This window comes from Corylus avellana, chromosome ca3 (assembly GCF_901000735.1).
Source record: "Corylus avellana chromosome ca3, CavTom2PMs-1.0".
Classification (NCBI taxonomy): domain Eukaryota; kingdom Viridiplantae; phylum Streptophyta; class Magnoliopsida; order Fagales; family Betulaceae; genus Corylus; species Corylus avellana.
The window spans coordinates 24230392-24251836 of NC_081543.1; the positions used below are offsets into that span (position 1 = coordinate 24230392).

Consider the following 21445-nt stretch of genomic DNA (forward strand, 5'->3'; position numbering starts at 1 on the left):
ACCAGTGTGGGCTTTTATGAACATATCTATCACAGTTCATGAGATATCTATGTCTCTATTATCTACAGACCTACCCATAATTATACATCTCACTGCAAAATATCCCCACAATTACATATTATCACTCTGCTGTCGGTTCATCTACCTACACTGCATGAGGCTTGAGCAGACAAATTTGCATGGTCCCTTTCCTCTTTATTATTTATATCTTTCTGCTATTCGTATGATTATTGTACGAAGCACTCTAGATTCAACCGAATCAATGGCCCCAAATACATGCATTTTTAATGTGTTTGCTTTCCGTAATCGGCTCTCTAGTATGTATTGTTAAATTGTTAACAATTCAAACAATTAAATAATTAAAAATCTTTATTTATTAGGCCCGGTTGTCACGGGAGAGACATTTGGGGAACTTGAACCACCAAAAGGAACCAAATAATTCCTCATCAAAATGATACGTACATTCTTGGTGACCATCTTAATTGAAGAGAGAGAAGATTATCACGAGTTAATGTTTTGTTCATTAAACTTAGACTATCCCACTTCCTATGCTAGCTAGTTAGGCATGCCATTCTAACAATAATTGACCACACCATAATTAGAAGAAAAAAAAAAAACAATAATTGACCATACCATAATGTTTTCTTTTTCTTTTTCTTTTGGAATGGGGATGAGATTTAAAAGGAATTATGATCCTCCCTAGTTTATTTGAATCGAAGAATATCCATTTTGTTATAGTAGAGAAATATTTTTGATGAGAATCAACAAGCACCATTAAAGGATCCATTGCATGTTCCAGTTGGGTCTATTACTAGAGCAAGATCCAAGAAGATCAAAGAAGCACTTCATGGGCTGACAAGAGATTTGGGCTAATTCTAAAATGGGGCATTCCAAGCTTGGCTCAAAGGGAGATGAAGGCGTAATAAATTTGATCCAAGCTATTGATGGAGCTGATTGCACATAATTTCCTTAGCAATGGCATGGATTAATGGTTGATTATGGCTGATTGACTTTCCAATTACATACCAATTAATTGGATGATTGACTTGCCAAATTACATGTCAATTAATTGGTTGATTGACTTACTTATTTCAAGACCTTCCTTATACGTGATTTAATTGTCAATTTCAGTTTATTTTTGGCATGGAGGAGCTGCTAATTTCAGACCAAATCGACCTTAATTTTAGGCTTTTATTAGTTAATCCTTTTTACTTTATTTACTTTCCAATGTTTGAATCAATTTAATTTTCTTTTCATAGCAAGCAGGTAGTCATATTTTCAGCCATGCTTTATAAGTAGCATGCATTCATTGTAATGAACATCATGAATGAAAATTAGAAAAAATGTGAGGCTTGCGTCTTCTTTTGGTTCTTCAAAGAACTTGTGAACTTGTGAACTTATCAAGGATTCATCCTTGTGGCGTTCAAAGATACATTCGGTTCGTGATTCAATTATAATCATCGGGTCGATGGTTGTTACTTCATACATTTGGTTCACGTTTCATTTATAAACGTTGGGTCAAGGTTTTCTATCCCAAAAAAATCTGAATTTTAGCTTTCTTGGGTCAGTATTCCAATATTGTTGTTGGGTCTCAAAGCGTGTCGATTGAGGTTCGCATCAATTTTTGTTCCCTCAAAAAGTAAAAAAACAAAAATACCCCTTCACTATAACATTTGAACTAGAGAAAATCCTGTTTCATCTAAAAGTAACAATGCAAAGACAATTAAAATTTTTTATCTGTGACCAAAGCATGAAGGACACAAATTTCCTTCAACCTACTATAATAAGTGACAAGTATCATTTAACATGTTTTAGTTTCCAAAAAATCAATGTTTGGGTTCCTAAGTTAGTAGCATGACAATAAATTACTGTTAAAAATATTAAAGAATATATGTGAGAGATAACACTTAGCACTTATTAGATTATGTTAGAGGAAATTTCATCCAAGTTGATTTTAATGAAATTTCTGTCCGAGCAGGAATGAGCGGTCAAGCTTATGGGCATGCCCTATACCATTGAAACAATAACTTTTTTCACTTTTTTATCCTTCTTTTGGAATGAGGGTTGTGTCTGAAAGTGCTCAATGGGTGCATTTGTGTTGGTCTACTATATAAGCTTGCTGGAATTGACATGTCCCTTCAATCTGGACAGAAAAAAAAAGCCCAACATTTATTGGGCCAATGTTCTGGTATGGCTGTCCTTAAAAAATAAATAAATAAAAACAAAAAGAAGAAAGGAGAAGAGTCCACATCAGCAGAGGAGGAGGAGATTAATAGGTGGGACCGCAGTCACAATCAGACCATCTTCGATACAGTGATGGCTGAGCTGGATGCGAGGTGGGGACCATGGGCCCAAAAGGGCGAGTTGCACAGTTGCGCTGCTCGAGGTGAAAGAAAACCGTTAACCTCAAATGACGTGTACGGCAGTGATTGAGTGATAGTGGGATGGCGAATATAACAAAGAAGATCTTCTGGCTTGTTTCTTTTGCCCTGCATGAATCTGTGAAGCTTTGGCATCTTGTGGCGACACCTGTTAGCTGCTACCTCTAGGCAAAAATCCTATGACTCTGGCCGGCCGTGACCCCCAATTGCTTTGAAAGAGCAAGCACAAGCAATAGGTCAAATCCCATGATGATCATAAGATTTCCAACAAAAATCCCTTTTAAACTAACCAAACCTTGCGGTCTAGATTCCCCACCAGATAATGACACTGTGCCCAGTCTATTTTGCAATCCTTCCTATTGCAAGAACTAGATTTTGTGTCCGTAATGCGACATAATGGCTGTAGTAGTCAAAAATCACTTTGGTCGCATTCAGTTTCATCTATTTCAATTGTAAGCGAGAAATATCCCCCATTCCCACCTTCTTGCGGTTTAGTTTATTTCCCTTTTTTTTCTGCTTTGTAAGTCATGTAATTTGAAAAAAAAAAAGAAAAAGAAAAAAATGAATGAATATGCAACTAATTCTTATTTCAATCACATGAAATCTAAGGTCGATCTTGTTGTTAGGTCCTAATCTCAGTCATTTTTTATCGAACGTTGAACAATATTAAATCATCACTTATCTCAAAAGCTTAAAAAAAAAAATAAAAAAAAAAATTATTATATATTTAATTATTTAATTAAGGTATCAAAACGAACTCAAAAGTTCTTAAGGTATGCCAAAAAAAGAGCAATTTTCTCACTACAGTAAATTTTCATTCATTGACTTAATAGATTCTGTTAATGTGACACTAACTTAAATATTGCATGCATCGTAATATTATTGACCATTATGTGTCCACCATCATCATCTGTTAGTGTGAATAGAATTAGACAATAAGGAGTAAATTTTTTTTTTTTTTTTCATACCTTAAGAACTTTTAAATTTATTTTAATACTACAAAAAGCTAATTACAAATCAAGTAAACTACATAAATTAATTTTATAGTTTTATTTTAAATTAATATTAATATAAATATACAAAATTTAGTAAAATAAAGTTTGAATTCAAAATCCTTGGTATTATGGAAAGTAAGGTGGGATTAGGGACAGGGTGCAGGATAAAATGGAAAGCACAAATGGATATGAGATTGTAGGGGACCTAAAAACGAAGTGTAAGGAACAGTTGGTGTCGTTATGTGTCGATTGGGGTGAGAAGTAGTGAGAAATCCCAGTTGTAGACCTTGCAAATATAGCCCCTGCTCTGAGTTATCGCTGTCTCATTACAAACCTGCATCTCTAGCACCCCTTGACCTACAAAAATAGACACATCTCTCCACACCCTCATCCACCAATCCCACGGTTTGATTATATTCTTTAGGTTTGCTTAGTAAAAATTAATAAATAATTTCAAACACAAAATACTTGAAATTAATTTTATTTTTATGTCATATCAAAATAGACAAAAAAGCACCAGCGAAAAACATTATCAAAGGAACCCTAAAAAATGCATGTAGTTTTCATAAAAAATAGAAAACAAAAATGCATAGTAACAAGCATTATGAGCAATGATTCAGTGACTTCAATGTAATTTTTATGTGATTGGATTTGACTTCTGCACTGAAAATCTCTATGTCTAATTAGTGTGAACTACCTTAAGTCGCACTGATATTTTGATAGGATTATACTGGGCTGTAGCTCAACCAGACTTGAAGAAGCACCTACAATTTTCATCGTCTACAACGCCGCTCGAGTCCTTGGTTTCTAACAAACAAGTGCTACTTTAATTACACCCAAATAAAGTAGTGAGTCTAATCACCCCCTCTTAAATTTTTTGCTTTAAAAAAATAAAAAATAAAAATGGATAGTAGCATTGGTGGCCAGGAACCCCTGAAAATAGAAAAGCAAAAGACTGCAAAGACACCACCAAAACAAAGAAAACGACACAAAGGTATCCAATTTCTAAGAGCATGTTTGTCTGGTCAGGTAATCAGATCCAGTAGGCTTCATATGCTCCAAATATAATTTTAGTAAACTCTTTGGCACTTGGATGGCCCCCCATATGCTATCAAACCTTTGGCTTTTCCTGATAATTTCCACATCTTTGTTGCAGTGGTGCAGTGAGGGCCCCTAATATGCCAAAGTCCCTGCCACCCCAGCTTGCAACCGGGACCATTTCTTACAGATTTTAATTTTTGAATTAAGCTCTGCATAACCTTGATTAACCGAAGCCAACGTCTTTTAGGCGTAACGGCTTCATATATACACTCCGTATGTACAGTGGCAGATTCAGGAATTTATCTTAATAGGAGTAAAAATAAAATAATAAAATATAATAAAGTTACGGCTTGCGGAAGACAACTCACTGCTCAAACATGAGAACTTTCATCACAAGCTTCACAGAACAAAATCACGGCATCATAATAGCTAGCAATGATGAATAAGCACAAAAGAAAAATTTTGCGGTAGTTTGGTAGATAAAAAGTAGTGTTAAACACTCTCTCCTTCAGTTTACTCTGATTTTTGGGTTGAAATTTTTGCTAGGCTGAGTTTTATAGGGGCTAAAGTATCAAGAATATGAAATTTGGGTTTATTTTATAGGGGGCTAGTAAAAAATTTGGACATAAAAATATTTTTATAAAAAAACTTACTAGGGGGTGCCCGCCCCTATGTGTATCCGTCACTGCGTGCGTGGATCGTGAAGTCATTAGCAACGACTTTTAGACTTTTAGAGACGACTTTTGAACGTGATTAAAGACCACGCCTGCCCCTGTGTGTATCCGTCACTGCGTGCGTGGATCGTGAAGTCATTAGCAACGACTTTTAGACTTTTAGAGATGATTTTTGAACGTGATTAAAGACCAAATTTCTTATAGCCATGTTAACATGCAAGCTTAAAGATTGACTTGTGACTCATGCCCACTGTGGACATAATTATGAAGTTTGACTCTAGTGAATTTTCCCGACAGACAAACACAGGATAAGGGGCCCCCCATAAGGAGCCTGATCACCTGAGGAAAGAGCCAATCCTCCTTCATGGATCACCCTGCTATGATTCTATGAATGGTAAAGAAACGTGTCTTCTCAAGACATAATAATTAGTGGCCATCTTTTCTAACGTGAGGGGCTACCTTTTAATTACAAGATCTTCCTTTTCTATTGTCATTCAAAAACCAAATTTCATAAAGAAAAAGATGGCGTCTACGAATATTACAGTTTTTACTTGAAATTTATTTATAATTAAGCAAAAAACTTGACTTCTCAACTTAATTAATTAGTAGTTGAGTTGTCAACATATATTAATGATCATTTCATCAATTATGGACTGTCACGTCAGTCCATAAAAAAATTGTAGTAGTCTAAGCATTTTTCAAAGAGAAATATTAGATATGCAGCTCTTTTACAACTTATTAACACATATTAACATATGATTGAAGGGTGCTAAAAAATGTTTTAGTAGCTGACGTAACTCCAATCACATACTAACATGCGTATGCAAATAAAACTAAAATAAAAAATAAAAAATAAAAAATAAAAAATAAAATTGTAGGTATAACATTTCCCGTCATTTGTGGTGTATTACAAAAGTAGTTATCAAAACACACCTTGAGTGGAAAAGGTTGAATAAATTATAAATTTTAAGATTGATTTGTTTCCTCTTACTTTGTTGTTCACACATTCTTAGACATAAAGACAACTTTATTATAAGCACCTAGCAACATCTTGAAAGTAAGCATATTGTGTGTTTGTTGAACAACTTGAACACAAATATCTCTAAAGTTCTAGCATGGCCTTTAGGCCTCAATAATGTAAATCTGAGTGTGACATTTGCCTATTAATTTTTTTGAAAAAAATTCACTTACAAAAAAGTATAAACGGTTTTACAATCATAATCTCAAAATTTAAAAACATATAAAATTGATATCTCAATATTTCAACTCTTTTTAATTTCACAATTTTTGGTTAAAATGTCCAAAACGCCCCTTATTTAAAAATAAATTAAAAAATAAAAAATAAAGTGAAAATTCTAGTGGGACCCAATTTTATTTTTTTAAAAAGTAAAATGTAAAGAGAATATTTTAGTCATAAATTTAGTGAACATAGAGAGATGTGTAGTGTTGTGGGAGACAATAAAGGATATATAGATGGATGATAGAAGAAGAGGATGAGAAATATAGGTAGGGTTACTGGTACAAAAGGCCGAAACCTGGAGTCTGGAGGAGAGAGATAAAGTGGAAAAATAAAAAAGATGGAAGATCAAATCTTAGTTTACATCAGATTCAAACATGGGGAACAAGTTCACGTGCTTATATATCGTTTACTAAGAGAACATATATAACACTCTTTTCTTGGTGTGTTTTTTTTTTTCTTAATTAGTCAAAATCATTAAAAAAAAAAAAAAACAATGTAAAATGAGTCAATTATATATTTTAAGTTTAGAAATTAAATTTACATAATACCCTTAAATTAAATTTTTTAAAAATAAAACATGGTGGAATTGACCAGACGACCCCAAGTGGTTTAGTGGTGGCTCGACCGTCCTTTAATTAGATTTTAATGTCTAAATAAGGCGTTTTTTTTTTTTTTTTTTATGATTTAACGAGATTATCTAATGGCGTATATTTTTTTATAACAAAATGACAGTTTAATGCAGTTGAGTGTGACAGGTGACAATTCATGGTGACTACTTATAAATGAGTTGTAATTCATAGAAAGAAAAGGTAATTAACTCCTTTTTTTTTTTTTCTTTTTCTTTTTTTTTTTCTAATCTACATTTTAAACGATTTTATCACTTTCAAAATAAATAGTAAACTTTGCTAATGAGAGACCATATTGTAGGCTAAATGAATTCTTAAAGGACCAAGTGAACTAGTTTGTTTTATGGATCTTTAACTATGGATTGATATTACATACTCATATGTTATTTTACTTTTATATCATTGAACTGATTTGGCAGCATCCATCAATCCTTGAATCAGCTTTCATTTAAAAAATAAAACTAAGACCAGATAAACACTACCAAATCAACCCAATAATATAAAAGTGAAATAGAAGATAAATATTCAGACACAAGTCCATGTTGTCATGTTTGTGAGACATAAAAGAACAAACCCATATCCTTCTTTTTTTTCTTTTGTTTTTTTTTTTCTTTAGTGGGCAGTAGTTGGCACGTGTGAGAGTAAACGCGCGTGGGTCTCTCCTTTCCATGCCCACAAAATCAAAGTTGCAGCTTTAAGAGCCCAATGGACGCTCCTCTGTCTCATTACACACCCAAGAAAAGCCTTAAAAAAGCCCAGTCAAACCTTCTTTTTAACCTTTTATGCCACTACTCTACTATACACGCTGTGAGCGTGGGGCACCCAAACGTGGCCATTTGATCCCATCGTACCCATTCCCTGAATATCGTTGGGGGAAAAAATCTCTGAATCCTGACACCTCCTTCTCTCCCCTAAATATCAATCAAATTTTCACGAAACGCCCGTACCTGTTTCCCCTGTTTCTCCTCAGAATTCCAAATCCTAGATCACCCTAACCTGCCACGTGCCTAATCCTTAATCATGTCAGATTTTTATTTTCTTTTTTTTATATTTATTTTTAACAATATATGAAGGTATTAATTTTCCTTTTTTAAAAAAAATTGGATATCTTATTCCAATAAATAGTTAAAAAAAATGATACAATCAAAGAGGAGGTAAAAGTTCATTAATCTTTATAATATCATAGATACACAGGAGTATTTCGTTCCTCCACGTAATATCTACGACATGCTTGATAGCCTCCTTTGCTAAATCATGAGCTGTAAAATTACCATCTCATAAAAACAAAACTTGAATTGCTGAAAGCCGCCATTCCCTCCTGTATATCTTTCATGAAGTGTCCGTAACTACTATTGCATGACTTGCACGAATTCACCGCCTGAACGTACAACTTGCTTGGCATCTCCTTCGAATATTATCGCATTTGCCCCCTTCATTGCCCAGAAGCATTCCTTGTCCTGCTGCAAGCGTTTATGTTGTGGCCGCATCTACTTCCAGCTGTTTTGTTATACCCTTCGTTTCTGCTTTGTATTAATTTTCTCTTTGAAAGGCCTTCCTAGCTAGTTTTCTTTTAGTAGCCCACACTACTTAGAAACAATAATTGATGATTTGATTGCTCCTATAATTGATTCAATAATTTTGATTTTGGTCCCAAACAAACATCATATGGCAAAAGTGTCTATTATTCTTTCCAGCAAGTTCTTTAAGTTATTAGGTTAATTTTGTTTAGATTAGAGAGAAAAAAAAAATAAGATTTATGTGTGAAAATGTTTAATTACATCGTGGTGAAGATTTATACACTTTTTTTTGTTGATAAAAATAAGAAACGAAATTATGCAAGCAACTATAAACAATGCCTCTTATGTGTAATTTGAGTGCTCTCTCAAATCCTCGTCAGTACTAAGATAGGGGAGGGATGAGCCTCTCACATGTATCCACATGAAACTTTCTTCCTCACTCTCCTTTGGTAAATTCTCTATTTTATTTATTTATTTATGGTTATGGAGCTATGATCTACCATTACTTTTCTCACCATGAGCCGTCCACCACCGTCGCCGACCCCCACTACACCATTTGCTGCTCATCTCTTCCTCGTGTGGGCTACATGCATCGTCACCTCTTTTGATCTCTAGTGGTAGATCTGTGCTTTCCTTGCCTTTGCTTCTCTTTGGCGGCTCTAATCCGGTCATCTACAATGATACCTTCCTTTCTATACTTACAAGCGGTAGCCCCGTAATATTGGGTTGGGCTACTCATATGCCCATTGCCAATTTTGGTTAATATGAGGGTATCCCATTTCCTGCCCCTTCACTTGTATTTTCTTTTCATGTTTTAATGTTGTCTCACTTCAAAAAGAATTTAACAAGATTATGCATAGTCTTCCTTTCCGGCTACCACTCATTTGAGACATTTCTTTATGTCTAGCCCAAAATGGGTCCCTTAATAATAAGTCTTGCAATTTCCCACTAATGGTACCTCTCATATTATGAGTGTTGGCAATAGTATTATAACTTTCACTATAAATTCGTTACAAATCAAATATTGGCAACACTCATTAGATTGGCACGTGAGTTTATAATAAAAGTCATAGTATTTCAAGCATTTTTCAAAACTTATTAAAAAGCCATTAATTATAATATTGGTGCTATAAATGTACGGACAAATACAATTTATAAGGTATTAACTTTATTGTAGGTGGCCTGACCCAATGTCATTATAGTAATTGTGGTCGGGCACAGCGCACTATATAATCGTCAAAAGCCCATTTAAGAAGACTCACAAAAGCTCACCTTCTCAAGCACATGTACACTGCATGTGTATTTATATTTCAATTCATTTCAAATGTGTGCCTCTGTCACGTGCATCTGTTACACGTGCCTTTGCATATCATAACCACAGTGGAACAAAACAAGGAACATTACCCAAACTCTGTCCGTCACCGTTACTGTAACGGACATTTTTAAAATTGATATTAAATAAATAATTTAATAATTAACATAAAAAAAATAGAAAGAAAAAAAAAAAAAAAAAAAAAAAACAACAACACCGAAATCGAAAACAAAAATCCGATATTTTTCATTCCCGCCGATACAAAATTTGCCGACTTTTGGCAATACGGGAATCGTGATTCATTCTACTCAGACCGAAAGAGGATCTGACCCGAATATATCGCCGATATCTTGGAAATAGTCATCCACGTGCAATCTCGAGAAACCGAATCCGAAATTCTCACACGAACTAAGAAACATATCGCCGCAGTAGTCTTCCCCGAAAACGCCGTTCCTGAGACTCGTCTCGTCGAATAGATCCGGTACCGAACTTGGGAAGTCGAATATGTCGTTGGGTATGAAAGAGTCGAGGGCCGAGTACTCCGAAAAGTCCGAAAAGTTCTCGGACACGCAGGACTCGTCTCTTGTGTCTCCGATTTCGGCGACTCCTCTGGTACTTTCCGGGCTCTTTGACTCGGCCTCTTCGTTGGAAAGCGAGGGACACCGAAGCACAGAGGTGGGAGAGCAGAGGTTGTGGTTGCTGTGAGACTCGTCGCCGGAGTTGTAGCCGGAGACGACTTTTGCCGGCGTCGGGGTGGCAAAGTTGGTGAGCGCGTCGGGACCACGCAGCTGAATGGCCGCGTTGTCGTAGACCATGGCAGCCTCTTCGGCCGTGTCGTATGTGCCCAACCAGAGCCGTACACGTCGCAGAGGGTCTCTGATCTCCGCCGCCCATTTGCCCCAGGGCCTTTGCCGGACTCCTCGGAACTTCCTCGCCGCCGGAGAAACCTTCATCGCCCGGCGACTCGCCGGAACTCGAGAACTACTCTTCTTCTTTCTCACAGTGCTCCTCCTGGAACCTTCATCATTTTCTCTGGGGCACGACTCGATGGTGATCTCGTTGACGAATTTCTTGACCCTCTGACGCGCAAAGCACGCCAGTTCTTCTTCGTCGCTGGACGAGTCGGTGGCATCACCGTCGGTCACTGATATCCGTACAACTCTGGGTTTCATGGCGTCTGGGAGGTTTTGATGAGCGGATTTGAGAAGCTTGGTAATGTTATGGTGCTCTGTGTATTTGACGGGAGGTATAAGATTAAGGGTGTGGTGGTTCATGTTTCAGAGGAATTAATTGGCTCAGAGCATTGAAAGGCAAGTGGGTGAGTGAGTGAGTGAGGGAGCGAGTGAGAGAGTGGGGTTGGAGTGAAATAGGGAAGGGAAAAAAAGTGGAGTTTGATATTCCTTTGAGAGAATAAAGAGAGGGGGGGGTGTAAAAGAGAAGCTTAAAACGGAGAGAAATCAACCATTAATGGATTTTAATAGTCCTTCCAAAAGGGTTTTTATTAAAGGACGAGAAATTTCAACGAAAGTTGCACAAATAAAGGAGCCGAGAAAAAGAGTGTGAGCGTGACAGTGTGTGAGAAAGAGAAAAATGTGGGAACAGAGAGTCCCCCGGCCCCAAGCAGAGAGAGGAGTAGACAAGGGCAATGGGGGAGAGAGTCGGAGAGAGCAAGAAGAAAAGGGGAAATTTCTGGGAAAGTTTCAAAGCTAAAAAGGAAAAGAGAGGGCCAGTGACCAAGGCTTTTACTGGGAAAGGAAAGCGAATAAATGTTTCGAATCTGGGACGCGTAAATGCCTTTCTCTCTCAACTGGTTAATCCGAACATGCACTTTGCTATTTCTGGAACCTTTCAAATGTTTCTCTTATGGACTATTATCTTCTTCTTCATCGGAGACTCAAAGTTTTAGGAAAACAGAGTACTCTGAGAAACAGAGAGAGAAAGAAGAGAGAGATAGAGAGAGAGCTATGAGAAATGTGTGAGAGAGAGAGAGAGAAGAAAGAGAGAGAGAGAATTAAGCACAGTTGCGGTGGACACCGAGAGCACCTGTTTTATAGGATCCCAAACAGCCGTAATCGGCAAACGCGGTTTTAGTATAGTGCCCATTCAATTCTTTTAATTTCTTTTTTCTTTTTCTTTTTAAATTTTATCATTCTAATTTTGAAATAAATCTGGAATATTTGAGTTATCTTTAGTCAATATGAAAAGTTCAATGCCGGTACATCAAAGGATTTTAGAATAAAAAAATATTACAACAAAAATTAAAGATATTTTCGAAATATTAAGATAACAAAAAACTCTAACAAAAATTTTAGAGAATCTTGTATCTCACTGTACATTTGTAAGGGAGATATTTTACAAGCCGCCGCATAACTAGACACGTGTGATCCGCCACGTGGCAGATGAAAGAAAGAGGAGATCCAACGACGGGTGAGTATGGAGATGATTTGTTCTGGGAATTAGGGACTTGGTGGTGCAGGTGCTGACTCAGCAAAAGATTTGTTCTGGGAATTAGGGATTTTTTTTCTTTTTTTCTGGGGAATTTGGGATTCATGTCACGTGAGATGAGAAAGACCCCCCTCCCCTTCCACTTCCCCTTCCCTTTGACTGAAATTTAAAAAAAATTAAACTCGGGTGAAAAAATGATATTAATGCCCATTGAATATGCCTGCTAACTCTTCACTAAACTTACCATATTGAAATTATTCCCTAGGGCGTTTTGGTCAATGAGTTGTAAAAGTCCGTACTTGGTAGTCTTTGTTTACCATTTAACCCTGTGAATTTTACAGCTAAGTGTAACGTGGGAGGCAACCTAGGACTTGGAGCCAATAATATTGAGTAGGCTGGGTGCATGAGGGGCTGGTTAACCATGCATGCTTGTTTTTACTCACTTATCCTCTGCCAACCACATCTTGGTGTTTTCATGGTAAATGTCCAAATTTTTGGTTGGCAAACAGAGACGTTGCTCAGGAACCAGCATTTATGTTTTATGTTTTAACTCCTCAACCCTCTCGAATCATCGCGACCATGGTGATTCAAGGCAGGCATACCTTTGTGGAAAATTGCTCACGTGATCCACATTTTTGTTTTCATTCATTGTTTTAAGTGAGAGTTATAATTTACCAGTCTGGTTTGGTGATTCAGCAGTACAAAATTTAAGATAAATTTTACAAAGTTATTCTGCATTTTTACGCATTTTGAAATTATTTATCGAAATTCAAAAACTCTTAATTTAAATGTCTCCCATTTATTAGGATTTTTTATGAAATATTTTCAAAACTTTCAACATATACTCATGTTTCTTTTTATAAAAAATTGCAAAGATTCAGGTTCATGTATTTTTGCAAATTCCGTTAAATTTTGACCAACGCCTAATCTTTGCAATTTTTATTTTTATTTTTATATAAAAAAAAAAATGGGTATATTGGGAATTTTGAAATATTTGACTGAAAAAGTCACAATGAGAGATTTTGGACTTCAGGGATAGTTTCTAAACGAATGAAAGTTCAAGAGTATTTTATAAAGTTTCTCCTAAAATTTATTTGAACATGTAAGTCTTATACGAATTTTTTTCTACATCAAAATTCATCTGTTTGAGTAAGTGGTTGGACAATATAAAATTTATTTGAACAAATAACTCTTATATGAGCTCTTTCATAACATGTTAATAATTTAGACAGAAGTTCCAAAAGAGTAGCTCAATTGGCTGGAGACTACGCCTTATAAAACGAAAGTCACTAATTCGAATTGCTTTTTTTCCTTTTGTGTGGACATGTAAATAATAATAATAATAATAGACAGAAGGGCAAGAATGACTGGTATTTACTCACACTTACCGTGGAGTAATGAGACATTTATGTGTCTTTTGGAGGTGACTAACACAAAGAAAATGACATTATGAAGTGTGCAGGTTGGGTGGGAATGTGAATATACAGCAATAATTCATATACTATTTACAGCTACCCTTCATTGAATATTCTGGACCATATATTACTCTGTAACAAGTAAAAAGTACAATACGTAGTTGTGTACAGTTAATAACCAGCATCATATTCCTTTAAATGATAATAAATAATAAGAATACTATTAAGGTATTACAATTTTTACAATAAATTCTTCTTTTTTTCTTTTTTACAGTAGACCATTAGAATGATAGTAAAAGTTCCAACGTTTTTCTCTCATACAACTTTTTAAAAACCGGTCATTGAATCTATAAGATTCACATGGATGAAGATATTGTGGATATTACAGATTCAATGTAGCCCATATAGTGATTAATTTTTTACGGAGTTTGTCAATTTTTTTAACACCCGATACGTTATTTGTCAAAACTTTAAACTAAGAGACCAAAAATATATTTATTTCAACATGAAGATATAGGGCCATGCAATGAGGAAATAATTATGAAAATCTGTCACATTCTTGACAATTCATTGCCTCATATATATTACTGTTCATGCGTCAAAATTCCCATCCATATATAATAAGTTAAGCTCGAAAACCAGGAAAATAAAAAAGAAAGAAAAACAAATAAAAAAGTGTCAACTTGGTGGAACAAACATAACAAAGTGACAAGCCCAGCCTCCCCATTTTCCACATATATCCCTGCTGGACCCTGTCCCAGTTAAAGTAAAACAGGTAAATGCCATATCATATACTCTGCAAATTGGAGGGTATATATTTATACTTTTTGCTATTCTTTACATGGAGATACTTACCCTCATTTTAAAGACACTTTCGGTGACTTCATAGATTTTTTTGTACACTTAAAAAAAAAAAAAAAAAAAAAAATTTGAAATAAAATTACTAAGGAAAAAAAAAAAACATAATGCTAAAAATTACATTTTTATCCCATAATATTAATTTATTAGTTTCAACTAATTCTTAAATTAATTATTGTTCTGGATTAATTTCTAGTCAGATGCTTGCCTATGGGAGCTCGGGAAGGTTAGGGGCCTTTTGAGGTCCGTAGCCCTTCTAGTGTCTTTTGGCTTTGCTTCAGTAACCACTTGCAGCCGTTATTTTAGAGAGGTCGGGGTAATTTTTGGCCCATTGCCTTTTTTTTTTTGTTGTATTTTTCGCATTGTAATTTTTGTTTCGAATATGTTGTTAAAGAGCTCAACCATTTGAATCCCAGTACCCTTTCTTAGTTTGTTTAGAAAGACAAAAAAAATAGCCATTACCACAACAACATTGTGAAATAGTTGTGGAATATAAGTATAATTTTTTCATTTTTTTTTTAAAGGAAATATATATATATATAAGCTATAATATCAGTTGTAATGTCCTCTTAAATATTAAATTTACAAAATCAATATGAGTCAATATATCCTTAAAGTTTCTTGAGCTTTTGTTATATTTAGGCTTAAAATTCAAACATGATAGAAATTAAGAAAATTTAATTGGGTGGGGGACACATCACAACTATTCTAATCGTTTAGGTGGTTGATTATTTTATTTGTACATTTTAAATTACTCTACAATTTATCTAACAAATATTTATTTATAAATTTAAAAAAAAAAAAAAAAAAAGCCAATTAATTATTATAATTTAACCGCAAAGACACTATAAGTGGGCCGAGATTCTAGTCAATGGCGTTGCATGGGCTGTTTGCTAAAGTGACTGGGCTGTCAATGCGATCCAGACATGTCTCGAACAGCGTGTCAAGCAACCAAGCCGTCCTCGTTTGTCTGTTTCCCTCAGTCTTTCGAAATATTTTAATGAAACTTGTGATTTTATAATGTCTCTTCAACTTGGCTTTTATCTCAAAAACCAAATCTTATATGTTTCTATTGTTTTTGTCTGGATCCCATAGTTGAGCCTCTACTGTAACATGCAAGGCATCTTTTGGTTTATTGGCAGGCTCGTATGAATTGGACTTTGGTGTCACTTGGTGATTGGTTGTTGGTCTCTCACTATCTCATTTTGCTTTCAATCTAAATAAAATTTTGCACTAGAGTGGAGGAATAGCAAATCAAACCACTTGTCCTAATCATTTGCCGCTTTGTTCTTTAACCAAATTTGGATTATTTCTTAACACTAAGCTCTTAGACACATATTTGTGTTATGTGCTCCTTGTTCATAACTAGCAACATAGCTTAACTGTTCATAATTGGCGAAATGATTAGTGTATGGTTAACACGTCAACCATTAACTAATTAAGTTAACAAGTCATATTTTTTGTTTAGTCTTTTTTACCAATTATGGATTGTCATGTGAGTACCCAAAATAGTACTTTTGTGATAAATTAGATAGTTGATGATTTAGTTAATCGTACAGTCAGCCTTGAACAACAGGCATCTGCAAGAGAGAGTAATAAAGGTCAAAAACTTATTGAGGGTCTTAACGGGAGTATCTCCGATGCTTGGGTTAGCAAGGGTGAGTGATGAATTGCTTAGAAAGAGTGAAAGCTAGAAGAAAGTGTAAAACAAATGTTAGTACGAATATATATATCTAGAAAAGTTTGGTGCTTGCGAACGATGTGTGGCATTGGGGCCATTGGTCATTTGTTGATAGAGTGTGACTCCGGCCAATTGTGGCGTCAAATCCATGTCCCCTAGTAAGGTATGCCGTTGGCTAGGTGTGCTTACTAATTAGGTACAACCCTCATCGATTGTGGCGCTGAATTTTTTGCATGCTGTCAAACTGCAACCGTTATCAGGTATCATGCCAAATTGCATGCTCACTAGCAAATTAAAGACGTTTTCTAAGACAAAATAGTGGAAAATAATCATATACACCACATCCTTAATTGTGATTTGCGCCCAATTTCCCTATCCCAAACTGTGAGTCCTCAAGATTGCATTCTCAACCTAGGCCAGTCGGGTGGATATCCAGTATACCAAGCTTAATTGTTATAGAAGAATTAAATGGTATACCCATAACTACCCATAAAATTGATTTGAACAAATCCTATTATTTAGATTAAATTAATCGTGACCCAGCTGCAGAAATTGCATTACATTATACAACTAACACTTAGCTGTGGAAAAGTCCAAAAAAAAAAAAAAAAAAAAAAAAATCTTGGCCTTCTCAACAGGAGCATAACCTTCCAAACATGTAGAATCTGTCAACTTCAAAATAGCAATACATTTATAGATGCCATGATTGTTTATAATAATAGAGCTGCATCATTGTCCAAATATTTGTCATTACATTCATCTACTTAAACTCAACACTACTCTAGTCTGAGAATGAGTATTCTACAAGTATGTGTGTGGGTGTTCCAAAACATTTGTCCTAATATTAACAAACTTCAATAAAATTCCATGAATTTCAAAAAAAAAAAAATTGATTCTGAGGCGAAAACTTACAATTGAAAAAGTTGCCCACCAAGACCAACAAAATCTTGAGATTGGTAATATAGAGAGAGAGAGAGAGAGAGAAACAGTTGCTCAAAGGCTTAATAGAAGAGGGACATGTGGATTAGCAAAGACCAAAAAAAAAAAAAAAAATGTAAAATTTTCCTGGGACTTTTCCCGGTTTACAAGTCATATGAAACCACACAAGAAAATACAAAGAAACAAGTACATAGGATTCGACAAACCCTTGAGAGAAGTCGTGGTCCGAGCCAATAAAACAAATGCATGTTGGTGTTTGTTTGGCTTCTTAAACAACGGGATTTGTATGAATTTGTCAATTGAAGTTGTGTGGGGAGGTTAAGCATATATTAGAGATAGAAGTCAATAAGCAAATCATCCCCTCGATGCATTCTTTGAGCCACAAAAATGGAGAGGAACCCCATAATATATATATATATGATTCACCGTATCCATATGCATGTTGTTATACAAGTCAATAAGCATGCACTTGGACCTAGAAACTCTTGGTTTTTGTGATTATTATTAGACAATCATAACGTTTATGAAACATAAGAAAGATTGAATCTCTTCTCTCTTCAATAAAAAAACTTTAATAATAACAAGAAGTACCATAGTGTGTGTGAGAGATAATTTTGTTTGCATAGTTAACATCTTACTCGAAGAATGGTGGCTTTTTCCCATCTTTTGTGGAACAATAGAAAGAACCTAGCCTTATGATCTTTTTAAAAAAAAAATGGTTGAAATAAAGTTTTCGAACTCTGTTGAAATATGTCCTTAAAGCATAAGGTGGGTATCGGTTCGGTAGAGCTATTTTCGGTCAGTTAAGCGTGAGCTTTTTTAATTGGGTCAATGCTATTTTTAAAATGGGCCAAAATTTAGTTATTTTGAGAGCTCATATTATTTATTATTTTTTGTTTTTGTTTATGTGGCTAAAATAACTTATTGAACATAAGATGCAAACAATAAGAATATAAGATGCAAAAAACTTGCTAAATACTTTTAACACCGTGAAGTCCTTCTGTCAAAGCCTTATTCTGTGTCAAATTTGGCGGTTAAATTCGGTTTGGTTAACCGACCACAAAAATTTTATACCACTGACATTGGTATAAAAAACCGATTTTCAACTCACATAAGTTGGTTGACGGTTAATTTAGGTTGAATCGTAGTCGATAGGCGGTCAATAATCGGTAAACGGTTAATTTGCCCACTCCTAAAGCATATGATGCATTTTTTATAAAGCATATAATTCTTATGTACGTGACAAATGACAATCATACACTCTAAAAATGTGTCAGTTTAATAGGCAGTTCTTTGAATTTAATTTGGAGGAAAATGTTATCATTTTCCTATAAACAAATCCGTTTCAAATTTTATCAAAATGATGAAGGTGTTGAACAACAATAACATCCTAATAATGTAAATTATGTTGGAAAGATTAAGGGTACGTTTGAATTATGATTTCAAAAAGTGCAATTTTAAAATGTATGATTTAAAAATGTGATTTTTAAAAACACAATTAAACGTTTGGCAAAATCACGGTTTGAGCTTTAATATCACAATTTAGCCTTTAAAATAATGCGTTTTAAAAAAAACACACCTTATTACCTGCGATTTGACAACGCATATTTTTTGAGATTTCAAATCGCTTTTTTTTAAAAAAAAAATAATAATAATAAAAAATAAATAAATAAAAAGGAGAGGAAATTCCAAACAATTCATTTTTTGTGAGTTAATCTAAAATCACACTTTTTGTCTATGAAATCGCAATGCCAAATGCACCATAAGATCAACCATCTCTCATTCCATATAAAACATTAGCAGGGTTTTAGTATTGACCAAATAGCTGATTGTATCAAAGTCCTAATTACCACAAAAAGCATTATAAAGAAAAAACATAAAACAAAAGGCTGAATAAAAAGATCCTAGGTACTTTATCAAAACATGAAAATGGCATATTTTGTGATTATGTAATCAGTATAGCTGTTCAATACCTACTAGTTATCTATTAATTAAAATACCAAGTAACTAATGCTTCTTACTGATTACATCATTACAAAATGATTATTAACAAAAAAATAAAAATAAAAAAGTTGCACCAATTTAACTAAACAATTATGTAATGGTGCTTCCAGGTGATTATTTTGGCTATCAATCATCCTAAACTTTCTGCTGATTGGCCCATTGAGCCAATCATCTGTGACATCAAGCAACAACTCCTCTCTATCTCGAGCAGGTATGCAGCAAAGATTATTAGATATGTCAACTTTAGAGCACACATGTTCGCCAAATTAATAAGCCGTTTTTTACCGAGTGTTTGAAAGCATTCCTGTCAATGCCTTACCGGTCTTCGTCATCTAAATATCTGGCTGCAAAGATCCCTTTCTCCTCCTGTCCTTTCCATTTTATTGTTTAGAAAAAATAAAAATTAATTTTTTTATAAAAAAAAACACCTAGTACCGAAAAACAATCTTATGCAAACAATATATATACCTATGGATCATTTTAGTTATTGATATAGCACGCAGATTATGTAATCCCAAAGTCCAACTTTTTGCTGCTAAGTGCTATTAAGACCCACCACTATAAACTTAAATCACATTAAAAATGTTAGACAAAAGTCGCTAATTAAATAAAGGTACTAGGGCTGTAATCGAGCCGAACCGAGTCAAGTATTAGGATTTTAAGACTGACTCATTTACGAAAATGTTTATTCGAGCCGAGCTATGAAATGTGAGTTTAAAACTGGCTCGTTGGAAGCTCGAGCTCGTTGATAATGCTATTCGCGTTGAGCCGAGCTCAACTTGAGCTCAAGCTAGGCTATTAAATATTAAGTAACTAGATAACATGTTGGTTTATGAACTAACTAGATAGTATGTTAACTGATACACACACATTTGTCGCCCTTTCCTTATTCAATTAAAAAAAAAAACTAATACACTCACATATATATATAAAACTAATTTTTAGTAATATATATATATATATATGAACGAGCTGACGAGTCAGGCAAACAACCCAATCGAGCTTTAATCGAATTTTTTTAAGCGAGTCAAATATGCATCATTTACTAATCAAGCGAAATTTTATAGTAACAAGCAGGTTTTTACAACATCGAGTTAAATCGAGTGATTTGTTGAACATATTGATTTATTTAAAGCTATAAAGTACACATTCTTTATTTGTCTTTTTTATTGAAAGAATCTTCAAAAATGCACTTTTGGGATACCTCACACCCTATATGTATCTAAAGTAATAGCCTAATAGGTATGCTAAATTATCAGTAATTTTATATAACTTTAAATTATTAGTTATTTTAAATTTTTATGTTAATAAAAAATTTAATTATTTAATTAAGATACTAAAAATAGTATAATCGCAAAAAAAAAAAAAAAAAAAAAAATTGGAACACTTTCGATTTGTTTCAAAAGAATAATTGTTTTGATTTGGAAAAAGAAAATTAAATTAAATTTGTAGGGTGAAATGGTGAATGTCAAATTGTTAATAACCGAAACGGTGGGTTTTGTCTCGAAAGCCGCAGAAAATAAATGACTGGCAGGGACCGGGTGGGCCCCGTTGACTCCTCAGCCTGTGAACAGACCCGTAACAGTCGCCGTTCACGCTCCTCGAGCCCGATGACCGACACGTATGCATCACCATGTGATGGTGACGTGTCCACCGTATGTGACGTTTAAAAGTCTGATATTTCGAAGGAGGAAACTGTTATTACCAATTTACCAAGGATACTTTTGGCATTTTCCAATGACTTTTTTATTTTATTTTTCTTGTTATCTATATATATACTATATTCAACGGAGCATAGTGGATGGCATCTATCGAATTTAGGCCTCGTTTAATGACGATTTTGAAAATTAATAAATTATTTAAAATACAAATTACTTTTTTAAATGTGGACTCATAAAAATAAAAAAATAAAAATTCTGACATTTCTATCGAATAAAAATGCATTTTTAAAATAAAAAAAAACTAAAAAATACTTTTCAAAACTATTATCAAACATCAATTTTATTTTTTTCGATTAGATTATGTGTGCTCTATAATGATATTTTCATGTGCTTTCCTCGTAAATCACAGGTTGAAGTAATACAATTATACGAAATCTTCATTTTTTTGGAATAGGCAGAATATATGGAGCCCATAACAATTTTAAGTTGATTTCTATTATATTATATTATGTGCTGTTATATATTGATATTTTTATGTACTTTTATGATAAATCATAGATTGAATATACTTTTCATAAACGTTTGAAACTACATGAACCAGGCCAAATAACTTTGACTATAGTTCCTCCCCCCTCAAAAAAAAAAATCCCTCCAAA

The 21445-nt window shown here is 34.3% G+C and overlaps 1 protein-coding gene across 1 annotated transcript; it reads right to left on the minus strand.

Annotated features, from left to right (window-relative positions):
- Nucleotides 1–10077: 10077 nt before the first annotated feature.
- On the minus strand, nt 10078–11790 carry LOC132174965 (ethylene-responsive transcription factor CRF2-like). Its single transcript, XM_059586742.1, has one exon. It carries the CDS (start codon nt 11058–11060, stop codon nt 10095–10097), a length of 966 nt encoding a protein of 321 aa, XP_059442725.1. The 5' UTR covers nt 11061–11790; the 3' UTR covers nt 10078–10094.
- Nucleotides 11791–21445: the final 9655 nt, after the last annotated feature.